At 45.0% G+C, this 12,867-nt stretch overlaps 1 protein-coding gene across 1 annotated transcript in view; it reads left to right on the top strand.

Annotated features, from left to right (window-relative positions):
- Positions 1-4,759: 4,759 nt before the first annotated feature.
- LOC115083828 (gastrula zinc finger protein XlCGF57.1-like) overlaps positions 4,760-12,867 on the top strand; it is a 52,524-nt gene continuing 44,416 nt past the window's right edge. Inside the window, exons 1-2 of the mRNA XM_029587852.1 lie at positions 4,760-4,990; positions 5,170-5,296. Of these exons, the coding sequence (XP_029443712.1) occupies positions 4,967-4,990; positions 5,170-5,296 (151 nt within the window). The 5' untranslated portion in view covers positions 4,760-4,966. The remainder of the gene's footprint in view (positions 4,991-5,169; positions 5,297-12,867) is intronic.

Genomic DNA, 12,867 nt, shown 5'->3' with positions numbered 1-12,867 from the left:
TTTTCTGATTGCCGCAATTAAATACATGTGTTAATTTATAAACAGAACAGTGTATGGTTAGCCACACATTCTTTCTGTTTTATATTTCTTTCTCTATAACATCACCAAAATATGTAACACAGTCCCAGAACTGTTATCAACTCTTTCACCATCTTCTACTTAGGCTACGAAGACCTGCTCCTCACAGCTCTCCCAGTGAACTCTCTCTCTCTCCAATACAATCCATCCAAAATTCAGCTGCACAACTTTTCGTTCACCAAAGTCATAATACCCAGAGAACCCCCTCTTCTTAACTCACTACGTTGGCTCTCTATCCATTTCCACATACAGTTCAGGCTCCTCTAAAAAACCTACCAGAGCCGTCACTCTACAGCTCTTCACTACTTTGCCTCTTTTATCTCTCCCTACACCCTTCCTCGTGCACTCCACTCAACAAGCAAATCACTCTTATGTATGCCCTTCTTCTCTACCACCAACACCTGTGCATTCCACCATGCTGCAGTATATGATTAGAATAGACTTCCTGAGATGGTGCATCATGCTCTCTTACCTTATTTAAATATAACCTAAAAATCTACCTATTTAAGGCTGCTTTTGCATATATTTTGCTGATTTATTCAATTACCAAAAGTATGCACGCGTATATTCAACAATTAATATCTTTGTGTGAAAAAGTATGTAAACTCTTCAATCAGTAACTGGTGGCAAATTTTGAGCAGCAATAACTTCCAATTAAATGTTTCAGGTAATTGCTCATCAGTCTCTTGCATCAACCTTAAGGAATTTTTGCCCGTTCTTCCACACGGGACTGTTTCAACTCTGTGACGATGAAGGTCTTCCGTGCATGAGCTGCTCGCTTCAGGTCTTGCCACAACATTTCAGTAGAGTTTAGAGCAGGACTTTGGCTTGGCCCATCCAAAACACAAAAATCTCTTCTTCTTCAGCCATTCAGAAGTAGATTTACTTGAATGCTTAGGGTCATTGTCTTGCTGCCCAACCCACTTATGGCTCAGCTTCAGCTCATGGGCAGATGGCCTGACAATTCTTCAATTCAGATCATGAGAGCAGTCTACTGCAACCCAGGCCCAACACTTCTGCTATTGCTAGGGGATTCCAACATGAGATTTTGATCAATTTGAACCCCCAGGGCTTCGTACTGACTCTTTGGGGTAACGCAGGGATCCTGACAGAGAAGGTGGGAGACAGTAGGGAATGACCTCTGTTGCTTAACCAGAGAGTTCTGATTTAGAGGGGTTTAGTTTGAATTTCTGGTTACTGAGCCCTTGGACTCCTGCAGTACGACAGTTATTGAAGATTGGATGCTACTTTATTTATTTAAAATATCTTATTAACCACATCCCTGACCCAAATGAGTCTTCCACTGTGGTTTACAATATCAAATTTTGATACAAGGTTGGATGTCATCCACGAATAGGTGGCATTTAACGTTGAAGGAAAGGGTAAGGTTACAAATTGGATGGCTGTAAACATTGAAGAGATTGGGGGGGGGGGGGGGGGGGGGGGGAGAAAAGAGCCCTGTGTCATTCCACAAGTGAAGTTTTTTGGACTGGATAGACTTTTGGCCCATGAGAAAGATTTGTGTTTTGTTGGTTAGAAGAGCTTCGATCAACAAAAAACACATCACTGTGCATTTTGTTGATTGATTTAGTGACTGGGAAATTATTTTTGGGTTTTTTTTTAGAAAAGGCTGAAACCATTTAAGGGCTGTGTCTTTACTACTAATGTTTTCTAAGCACTGAAGCAAGAGTAGCTGATCGACTGTGTCAAAGGAAACAGAAAGATCTAATAGAACTAGTATGGAGTCACTCCTTTGTTTTCATTTATTAGAGACCATTGGTGATGGCCAATAGGATGGATTCAGTTCAGTGGCCTTTCCTGAAGTCGAACTGGTGAGAATATCAGATAGTTCTCTCTTCAAGGAAGTTTAGGAGTTAAAAGAGGACCATATTTTCTTCTAGTTTGGATAGGATTTTAGCAAAGAGTTTGATAGGTTCTTGCATAAAAGGCTTATGAATAAAATGAAAAGCCCGGGAGTGGGTCACAAGGTGGTGAAATGGATTAAAAACTGATTGATCATAGATGACAGTGAGTTGTAAATGAAACCTACTCTGAGGGGGAAAGAGTGATAAGTGGAGTGCATCACGGATCAGGTCTGAGGTTGGTTCTATTCAATATCTTTGTGAGTGATATTGCAGAGGGATTAGAAGAAAAACTGATCTTTTTGTGGATGACACTAAGTTCTGCATCAGACTGTATGCACCTGATAAAGTAGAGAGAACAAGGTGTGGTCAAACATTTGGCAGCTGGAATTCAGTGCAAAGAAGTGCAGAGTCATGCATTTGGGATGCAGAAATTCAAAGGAGCTGTTATACATGATTGGGGAGTGAGCGACTGATGTGCTCGAACTGGGAGAGAGACTTTGGGGTGACAGTGACTGAAGATCTGAAGGTGGTGAAGCAATGTGACAAGGGGTGGCTAAGGCCAGGGGGGATAACCAGCAGGAAATAGGAGGTGAATGCCCCTGTACAGGTCATCGGTGAGGCCTGACCTGGAGTGCTGTGTTCAGGGCTGGAGACTGTATCTCAAAAAGGAGAGAGACAGGATGGGAAAGGTCCAGAGAAAGGCGATCAGAATGCTGTGGGGTTTGCATCAGAAGGCTTATGATATGAGACTGAAGGACCTGAACAATGTTTATATACACTAAGGAGAGATAGGGGAAATATGATATAGACTTTTAAATATCTGAAAGATATTAATAATGCACAAGAATCAAACCATTTCCAATTTAAAAAAAAACTGTAGAAGTAGGGGTCATGACATGAGACTCCAAGGTGGCAGACAGAGGAGCAGCATTAGGAAATATTTCATCACAGAAAGGGTGGTGGATGCATGGCATCCCCTCCTGGAAGAGGTGGTAAAGACAAGAATGGTAAAGGAATTCAAAAGTGCAGGGGACAAACTCAGAGGATTCCTAGTGGCTGGAGGAAGGAAGATAAGGGGTTGAAATGCTGATGTAACATTTCTGAATGGTGGTAACCTGCACAGAGCAGCAGTTACAAACTAAGGGGTGGATTTATCAAAATGCAGTAAGTACCGCATGCGATAGCAAAAGGGGTGTGTTTTATGCTAATATAGCATTTATCGCAAAAAAATTACCTGTGCGAAGAGATAGATAAGTGCCAGACCTATTGTATTTCCGTCATTCAACCACCAGGGGACCATTGTTAATATGAGAGAGAGAGAGAGAGAGAGAGAGAGAGAGAGAGAGAGAGAGACTGACCATAATGTCAAGGCCCATAGGTAGGTATTTGTATCCCTATGGTAGGCCCACCTAGTAACTCGAGGTGGGGTTTAGGTAAGAGTGTAGGGGGTTAGGGGCCACTTTGACATTCTACGTGACACCTACGAACAGAACAGTGGTCTCCTGTGAAGACTTGCTGGCCTTCGGAGTGAGGAAACTCACTCCATAAGAACATAAGAACATGCCATACTGGGCCAGACTAAGGGTCCATCAAGCCCAGCATCCTGTTTCCAACAGTGGCCAATCCAGGCCATAAGAACCTGGCAAGTACCCAAACAATAGATAGATCACAAGCTACTACTGCTTATTAATTACTGTCATAGTAGTTTATGGATTTATCCTCTAGGAACTTATCCAAACCTTTTTTAAACCCAGTTACACTAACTGCTATAACTACATCCTCTAGCAATGAATTCCAGAGCTTAACTATGCACTGAATGAAAGATGAGATTTGGGCAAGGTTCTCTCATCCTAGATTGATGGACTCTCTACCTGGGTAACATCAAGCTAGGTTGAGAGAACCTTGCCCAAATCTCATCTTGGAGTGAGTTTCCTCACTCCGAAGGCCAGCAAATCTTCACAAGAGACCACTGTTCTGTTCGTAGGTGTCACGTAGAATGTCAAAGTGGCCCCTAAACCTCTACACTCTTACCTAAACCCCACCTTGAGTTACTAGGTGGGCCTACCATAGGGATACAAATACCTACCTATGGGCCATGACATTATGGTTGCGCTCTCTCTCTCTCTCTCTAACACAATCCAAAGCGTGTGATAGCAGGCTATACATTTTGATAAATGACCCCCTAAACGTGGTCTCTCCCTCCACTGATGCTATCACCTGATCCATGTAAGTATAGCAGTCATTGCCCTCAATATGCCTTTTTTTGTACGGGTCTAACTTTCTGCCTTTTTGAGCAGTGTGTACTCACGTGCTGGCTACTTATGCCAGTGTCCACTAATTTCACATGCACGAACCCTGCGCATATCTTTGAAAATTGATCGCAAAATAAAAGCAAATGAGGATTTTTCTGTATTTTATCTTTCTGATTTTTGCCACAGGCATGAACTGGGATCGTGTTCCTGAAGTACTCTTCTGACTCTTTTGCATTTAGGAATCCCATAGTCCACTCAGATTTTTTACTGGCCTCTGATCAACAAGTCTGCTAATCTCCTCCGGGGCCTGTGCAGAACTGAGGAAAACGTTTTCCCTGTCCCTGAACTTCAGCTGGCTATGTGCTGCTCTTCCAGGGGCAGTTCCTTCCGAGCATATGACTTGCCCTCAAGCATGGCTGCTGGTCAGCAACAGCATCCAACTGAGCATGCTCCGTGCCCTTCTCGCTTAAGTCTTGTTCAAGGGAAACCCACTTTTCAAATGTAGTCCCGGGGTTATGAAGAGTCCATCCACACCCCCTTGTGATGTCATCAGTCTACGCCCATGTGCTGGAGACAGAGAGACACAAAAGCGTCTTTTCTTCTTTCATCCTTTCATTTGCTGATTTACAGTTAGAAACCAGAAATCTTCAGCCGCCAAGTCTCAGCTACTGCCCTCTCCCTGCCCCGGAGCTGCACTGCAAGAGGCAAACACTCAACTCTTCCCCAGCCTAAGAAAGAGCCCCTAACTCATTTCTAAAAGCAGAGAGGAAAATGCCTGCAGGAGCTTCTGCTCAGGTAGCAGATTGCTCCCAACTTCCTGCCCTCTCTGTACAAACCCTCTGTGACTGTGTAATGTTACTGTAAATTATTTACACCTAGAAAACTCTCCGCTACCTGACCAAGCCCCAGCTTTGGAAGTTCTCCTGAGGATGTGATGCAGAAGGTGCTGAGTGAGTTTCTGGTTTGTGTTTCAGGTCCCAGTAACCTTTGAGGACATCGCTGTCTATTTCTGCCAGGAGGAGTGGGAGGATTTAAAGGAATGGGAAAAGGAGCTTTACAAGGATGTGATGAAGGAGAATTATCAGATGCTCAGATCACTAGGTAAGAAGGGACATTTTATCTTTTTTTTTTATTTTTCAGAAAAATATTTGTGGGCGGAGGAGGAACAGAAAATTATTTGATTATAAATTGAGTGAAAGCCTCTGTTCAGGGACAGTTCTATAATGAGGCAGGGAGAGGCGGCCGCTTCAGCCGGCAGAATTTTGAGGCTGCAAAAAAAAAAAATAAAAAATGCACCCCCCCCAAAAAAAAATGCCCCCGCAGCGTCTGCCTCATCTGACTCAACGCCTCGCATTAGCAGAGCAGCATGAGCGTCCCATGTCACCGCGACACGCAGGCTCACCTCCTCTTCTGCCTCGTGCTGCACAGCTTCACTGAGCATAAGGCAGTGCTGAAGCCCTGCTCAAATTGTGCTGCTGCTGCCTGGATATTGAAGGAAGCGATAGAGGTGGCGGAATTCGGAAAGGACTTCTAGTGGTGACCGCGGTGCTGCTGCTGTTGTTGCTACTATTGAGTCAGCGTGGGGGGGAAAAAAACCGAAGGCAATGGCTTTTCACTCCTCAGCTGCTAAAGACTTAGAGGCTCTTCACCTTAAGCAACACGCCTGGGGTTGCCAACTGTCCGGAGTTTCACATCGGGACGGGATGGGATGGGGTAGGAGGGTAGTCCTCTCCTGCGCTGTGTGCTCTCTTTGCAGCTGCTTCTTTTTTCGCCGCTGCATGCTGTGGCCGGTGGTGCCCCTCGGCGCCGTCGAAACAACAAAAAAAAAAAGTCTAGCGAGGCCGTTGGCCTGAAGAAAAGAAGCCCCTTCACAGGGCCGTCGGCGGACCCCATTCCACCAGCAGCCAGAAGAAGAAAAGAGGCCCCTGCTGTTGTTATGCCGGTCAGCCGAGGAGGCCGAGACCGTTCGAGCTTACCCCTTCCGGCCATGGTCCGCCGCGCTCCAGATCTCCGGGGCCCTACCGCAACGTCGAGAAGCCTACCCCTGCGTCTGGGACGCCGTCGCAGCGGAAACCCCACCCCCCCGACGTCCTCTGGACACGTGCGGCGAAGCCAACCCCTTTCTTAAAGGGGTCAGGGCGGGAAGGCCATCCAACAACTAACAGGTCTCCGCCCTCTTCCTGGAGGTATTTAAATGCTCAGCTCACTCTCTCAAACTGAGTTAGCAAGGATTGGATTGTCTCCGGTCTAAGCTGCTCTGCCGCTTCCCTGCTGCCGCTGGAAGTTCTCTCTGCCCTCCGGGCCATTCACCACTAACCTGGGTACCCGCTCCTCGGGAGCCCTACGCTTTCTTTCAGATGCCTATCTGGGATACCGGGTACTCGCTCCTCGAGGGCCTGCTCTCCCTGCCTTGGTGCCTGCTATCCTACTTCTTCTGCCTGCTAGGATCTTCATCAAATACAGCTATCTATTCAGTGACTAAACTAACCTTCAGGCCGATACAGTAAAGCGCGGTCGCAGTTACCCCGTTTCTAACCTGCTTTGGACGCACAATTTGGACGCGTAAGGCGAACCCGCGATTCAGTATCCGGTTTTACGCGTCCTTACCGCTTCTTGAAATCGCATAACCCTTTCCGCCCGCGGCATGTATATGATATGTTAATGATCGGATTAGCTATTCCCTCCGATACAGTAACGTGCGCCCAGATTATCGCCTTTTTAACCTGCTATTTTGCCGCGTCTTTAACCTGCAAATTTACTGCCTACCCTGACCCTGGCATTAGTGTGGTGTTCAGTCAGCTTCCCGCTGCCTTGAGCTGTATCTTCTCCCCCCTCTGGATCCCTCCTTCAACCTTCTCTGCAGGCGACAACCACCCCCCCCCCCCCCCCCGCAAGGAGAGGGGAGCTGGAGACCCCGAAAGCCTTCCCTTCTCCTCCCCGAGCGTGGCAGAGCAGTTTAGCAGGGAGGTCGCGGCGTCCGTTCATCGACCTTCCCGACCGCTCAAGGCAGCGGGAGGTCGCGGCGTCCGTTCATGTGAAAATACTTAAACCCTGTCCTAAGTGCCTGGTCAGATCCATACAGGAAACCCTATTATTTACTATCTATATTTAAAGTATTTATGCTACTCACCCTCTAGTTCTTTGGAGGGCCACAGGGAGTCCTAGTTGTTGCGGCTCAAGGCTTAAGGCAGCGGGAGGTCGCGGCGTCCGTTCATGGACAGATTCCTGGGAGAGACGAGACGAAGCTAGAATGTCTCCTTTAACGAGCAAGATGAGCCACGACCTCTCGCTGCCTTGAGTGCCCAGCCTTCCCGCTGCCTTGAGCGCCCTCAGTCAACCCGTCTCTGCGTCGTCGTCATCCTGTTTATTCTGAAGGTGGAAAGTAGGGCACGCAAGATTAGACTTGGTGTTTTCATGCCATGCCATGAATGGACGCCGCGACCTCCCGCTGCCTTGAGCGCCCGGCCTTCCCGCTGCCTTGAGTGCCTGGCTGGGCGCCCAAGCCGCTCTGGAAACCAGTTACTGCGCTTGATGGACCCTTGGTCTGTTCCAGTATGGCAATTCTTATGTTCTTATGTTATGCTGAATGTATGAACCCTTTTACCCTGATGAAGTCTCAGAGTGAGTAAAAACATACTGTAGCTGTGAGCGCTAGAAATCATATTGAGTTAGAGTCTATGATGAATTGTTTATTGATTACTTCCCAAAAGCCACTTGGGAATAGTGATCATAACATGATCAAATTTGACTTAATAACTGAAGGGAGGTCACTAAAGAAAAATACTGCGACAGCATTTAACTTTCAAAAGGGTGACTATGATAAAAAGAGGAAAAAACTGAAAGGAGCAACTGCAAAAGTTGAGTTTACATCAATCATGGACGTTACTACCCTTAAAAGAAACATGGGGGTATCCTGCACAGAATGGCAGATACTACCATAAGAAGCTTGCTGGGCAGACTGGATGGACCATCTGGTCTTTTTCTGCCGTCATTACTATTTTATGTTATGTTTGTTTAAAAATACCATCTTGGAGGCCCAGACTAGATGTATTCCATGCATTAGAAAAGGTGGAAGGAAGGCTAATTAACTTCCAGCATGTTTAAAAGATGAAGTAAGAGAGGCTATAATAGCTAAAAGAACATCCTTCAAGAAATAGAAAAGGAATTTGAATGAAAAAACAAACAAACCAGGAAACAGCATAAGCCATGGCAAGTTATATGCAAAGCACTGATAAGGTAGGAAGAGATACTTTGAAAAGAAGCTTGCAGAGGAAGCAAAAACTCATAATAAAAAGTTTTTCGGCTGCATTCGAAGTAAAAAGCCTGTGAGGGAGTCAGTTGGGCCATTAGATGATCAAAGGGTAAACGGGGCAATTAGGGATGACAAAGCCATAGCGGAGAGACTAAATTAATTCTTTGCTTCTTTCTTCACTGAGGAAGAAGTAAGAGAGATACCCATGCAAGAATTGATATTCATAGGTGGTGATGCAGAAGAACTGAAACAGATTTTAGTGCACCTGGAAGATTTATAATAAGGCAAATTGTCAGAATAAAGGGTAGTAAATCACCTGGATCAGATGGTCTACATCTCAGAGTGCTGAAAGAATTGAAAATTGAAATTTCGGTCCTGCTATTGGTAATTTGCAAACTATCATTAAAAATATCTATGGTACCTGAAGACTGGAGCATTGCCAATGTAACACCAATTTTTTAAAAGGGATCATGGGGAGATCCAGGAAACTACAGACCAGTGAGCTCGATATCTATGCCAGTCAAAAATATCATAAAAAACAAAATTACTGAACATATAGATAGGCATAGTTTAATGGGACAAAGCCAACATAGATTTATCCAAGCAAAGTCTTGCCTCACCAATCTGCTACATTTTTTTGAGGACAACAAATCAATATGTGGATAAAGGTGAGTCAGTTGATATAGTGTATCTGGATTTCCAGAAAGCATTTGACATTGTCCCTCATGAGAGACTTCTGAGGAAATTAAAAAATCATGGGATGGGGGGCAGTGTCCTATTGTGGATTGAGAACTGGTTAAAAGATAAAAAACAGAGAGTAGGGCTAAATAATACATTTTCTCACTGGAGAAAGGTGAACAGTGGAGTGCCCCAGGGATCTGTTCTGGGACCACTGCTTTTTATCATATTTATAAACGAACTATGAAATGGGAATAACGAGTGAGGTGATCAAATTTGCCAATGACAAAATTGTTTAAAGTTGTTAAATCACAAGAGGATTGTGAGAAATTACAAGAAGACCTTGCAAAACTGGAAGAATGGGCATGGAAATGGTAAATGAAATTTAATGTGGACAAGTGAAAAGTGATGCACTTAGGGAGAGTAATCCAAATTCCTCTACACTCAGGCGGGCCAATCCACACACTTGGGTTATGCCCCTCTACCTGCAGATGGAGACTGAGTAAAGCTGATGTCAAGGACATTTAGCCCTGCCCTGACATCAGCCCATCAGTATTCTCCGTCTCCAGCAGATGGTGGACATGCATCTCCCTAATGGGGATTGCCTGTATTAAAAAAAAAAAGAAGAAGACATGAAGGAGGTTTGTTGGGACCGTTGAAGCTCCTGAGGTGACACCACTGGGTACTTCCCTCAGTTGAGCGTTTTCAGTCCAGTTGCCTGGTCAGGCGTGGACTTAAAAAATAAATAAATTAAGCAAGCTGGTGTAGGATGAGAGAGTGCTCGATGGTGAAGGCCTGTGCCCTCTCCCCACATAACTGCAGACCCATTCATATACTCAGCTGGGGAGGACTGAGCTCAGGTAAAGGAAATAAAAAAAATTTTTTTTTATAACAAGTAGAAAAGTTTAAGACCTCCTCTTCCTTCCTTACCTGTTCTTCTCCCTCTGTGCTTATCATCAGCTTCTCACCTTTTCCACTCCCTTCTCTGGGAGTTTAGTGAGGTGCGGAGACAGAGTGGGCTTGGCGGGTTGAGCAGCCTCTTGGCTAGGCCATGTTCTGCCGGCTGTGTTTCTCTCGGCCACGTGATAGGCTGCGGTGGCATTTTTTTCCCACACGCTCATTCTCGCTGCATAGCAGTGTGGGGATATAGGTGGGCACATGTGCGCGTCTTTGTTTGCATATGGCAACGGAAACTATTGTGCGCATATGTCTGCATCTTCATCCTCCCTTATGGCCACTGGTGCTGCTTTGGGACCTTAATCTAGTCTTGAATTTCTTGGCGGGTCCTACCTTTCTTCCACTTCATGGTCTTTCTTTGCGGTTGCTTAATCTGAAGGCAGTCTTTCTCGTAGCAATCTTTTTCACTCATCTGGTTTCTGAGCTGTGAGCGCTCTCTTGCCATGAGCATTTCCTTTCGAATGAACCTGGATGTGGTGCAGCTTAGGACGGAACCTTCTTTCTTGCCGAAGGTTGTTTTGGAGTTTCATTTGAATCAGTCTATTTCCCTGCCCACTCTGGACAAAGATAGAGATGAGCGAGAGTATCGTCTTTTGCGTGCCTTGAATGTCAAGTGCCATCTGTTGCGGTACTTGAAGATTACTGAATCTGTCAGGAAGTCTGATCAGCTGTTTGTGCTCTATGGTGGTGGGAAACAAGGTGATCTGGCGATGCAAGCAACTATAGCCCATTGGGTAAAGTAAGTCATGACAGCCGCCTATGTGGATGCCAAGGTTGCTTTGCCTAAGCAAGTCAGAGGACATTCCACTTGGGCTCAGGCAGTATTGTGGGCAGAGCTCTGGTGGGGCCACCCCCCCTTGTTTGTTTAGTGCAGTTAGTGCAGCTAGGTTTAAAAAAGGATTGGATAAGTTCTTGGAGGAGAAGTCCATTACCTGCTATTAAGTTGACTTAGAGAATAGCCACTGCTATTACTAGCAACGGTAAAATGGAATAGACTTAGTTTTTGGGTACTTGCCAGGTTCTTATGGCCTGGGTTGGCCACTGTTGGAAACAGGATGCTGGGCTTGATGGACTCTTGCTCTGACCCAGTATGGCAAGTTCTTATTGTCTCCTCTCGAGATTTGCTGAGCTGCAACATAGTCCTCCTTACACACCTTCTCCAAGCATTACCGCCTGGACGTTTGGGCTCAGGAGGATGCCGCTTTCATGCATGTAGTGTTGTCTACCCCGCAGGCAGCATCCCGCCCTTTTTGGGATAATTTCCTTTCCTCCAATGAACACAGGCCAATCCACAACACGTCCTCGGCTGCTGACTGGTTTTTGGTTCGCCCGTTTTATGTGGACGACACAGAGTGTCCTTGTTTTGTTTGTTGAAGGACTGGTATGTGCCATTACCAGCCCCTATGTTTAGTGAATGTTAATTCTTTTGGCTGAGCTCAGAGTTCCCAATTGATTGTAATGAGTGGTTGCCTGTTAATAGTCATATTCAAGTATAATAACTTTGTCCACAGTTTTGCTTTTCCAGAGAATACTGGCAGGTTGATTTTGAGGCAGGGCTATATGTCCTTGACGTCAGCTTTATTCCATCTCCATCTGTTGGAAGAGGTGCATAACCCACTAATGTACATTGCCTGCCTTCCTTAGAGGAAAGGAAATTATCAGGTAAGTTGTAATTTCTCTTTATAGCTACACAATGCAAGGTCCCATATTAGGAGTCACCATTTAAGAAAAGGATCTAGACATCATTGTTGATAATACATTTAAATCTTCTGCACAGTGTGGAGCAGCAGCCAAGAAAGCAAATAAAATGCTAGGCATTATTAGAAAAGGAATGGAGAATAACACAGAGACTTATCATAATGCCTCTGTATCTCTCCATGGTGTGAACTCATCTTGAGTATTGTGTTGTAGTTCTGGTCACCGTATTTCAAAAAAGACATAGCAGAATTAGAAAAGGTACAAAAGTGACCTCCTGAAGGGCATGACACTGTATGAGGGCTTCTGTGACAAAGCAGAGAATCTTCCTAAGGTCATATCAAAGATTTACCAGTTGTTGAATAGTGACCTGATAACTCTACCAACCCACATACGGCGATGGGAGACTGATATCCCTGAACTTTGCAGCACACAGCACTGGACAGAATGTTTCCTTCAGACCAAACAGAGCTCTATCTCTGCATCTCTAGTAGAAAATGGTTACAAAGTTCTGTACAGATGGCACATTACACCCTCTAAATTGCATAACTTTAATCCTAAGGTAGATGACCTCTGTTGGCAGAAGTGTGGCCAGATTGGTACCTATTTTCACATGTGGTGGACATGTCCCAAAATTGCTGTCTTTTGGACAGAGATAGCGAACCTTGTTTTAGGAATAACGGCAACACAGGTGGCATTGAATCCAGCTCTGTTTTTATTAAATATACAGACATCGGATACAACCATAGACCAGGTTTATTTAATTACAGAAATATTCATAGCGGCAAAGACAGGAATAGCACGTTGCTGGAAACAGTTTGTTGCACCCACCAGGCAAAATGTCATTCAGAAAATAGCAAAGATTTATTATATAGAATATTTGACGGCCATTAAACATAAACAAATGGACCATTATAAGAAACGTTGGCACACTTACACAACTTGGCTGACTAGCAAGGAGCTGAATCCTCAAAAACCCTGCGGGGTATAGGTATAAGGACTCCATTTATACACGCTATCAGTGATGGCGCCTCTTATAACATATATCAACTCATATATACACCAAATGAATAGTAGAACAGAGAACATT

The sequence above is a fragment of the Rhinatrema bivittatum genome, chromosome 2 (assembly GCF_901001135.1).
Source record: "Rhinatrema bivittatum chromosome 2, aRhiBiv1.1, whole genome shotgun sequence".
Classification (NCBI taxonomy): Eukaryota; Metazoa; Chordata; class Amphibia; order Gymnophiona; family Rhinatrematidae; genus Rhinatrema; species Rhinatrema bivittatum.
Note: the sequence above shows the minus strand (reverse complement) of the source record. Positions and strands in the feature narration are given on the sequence as shown.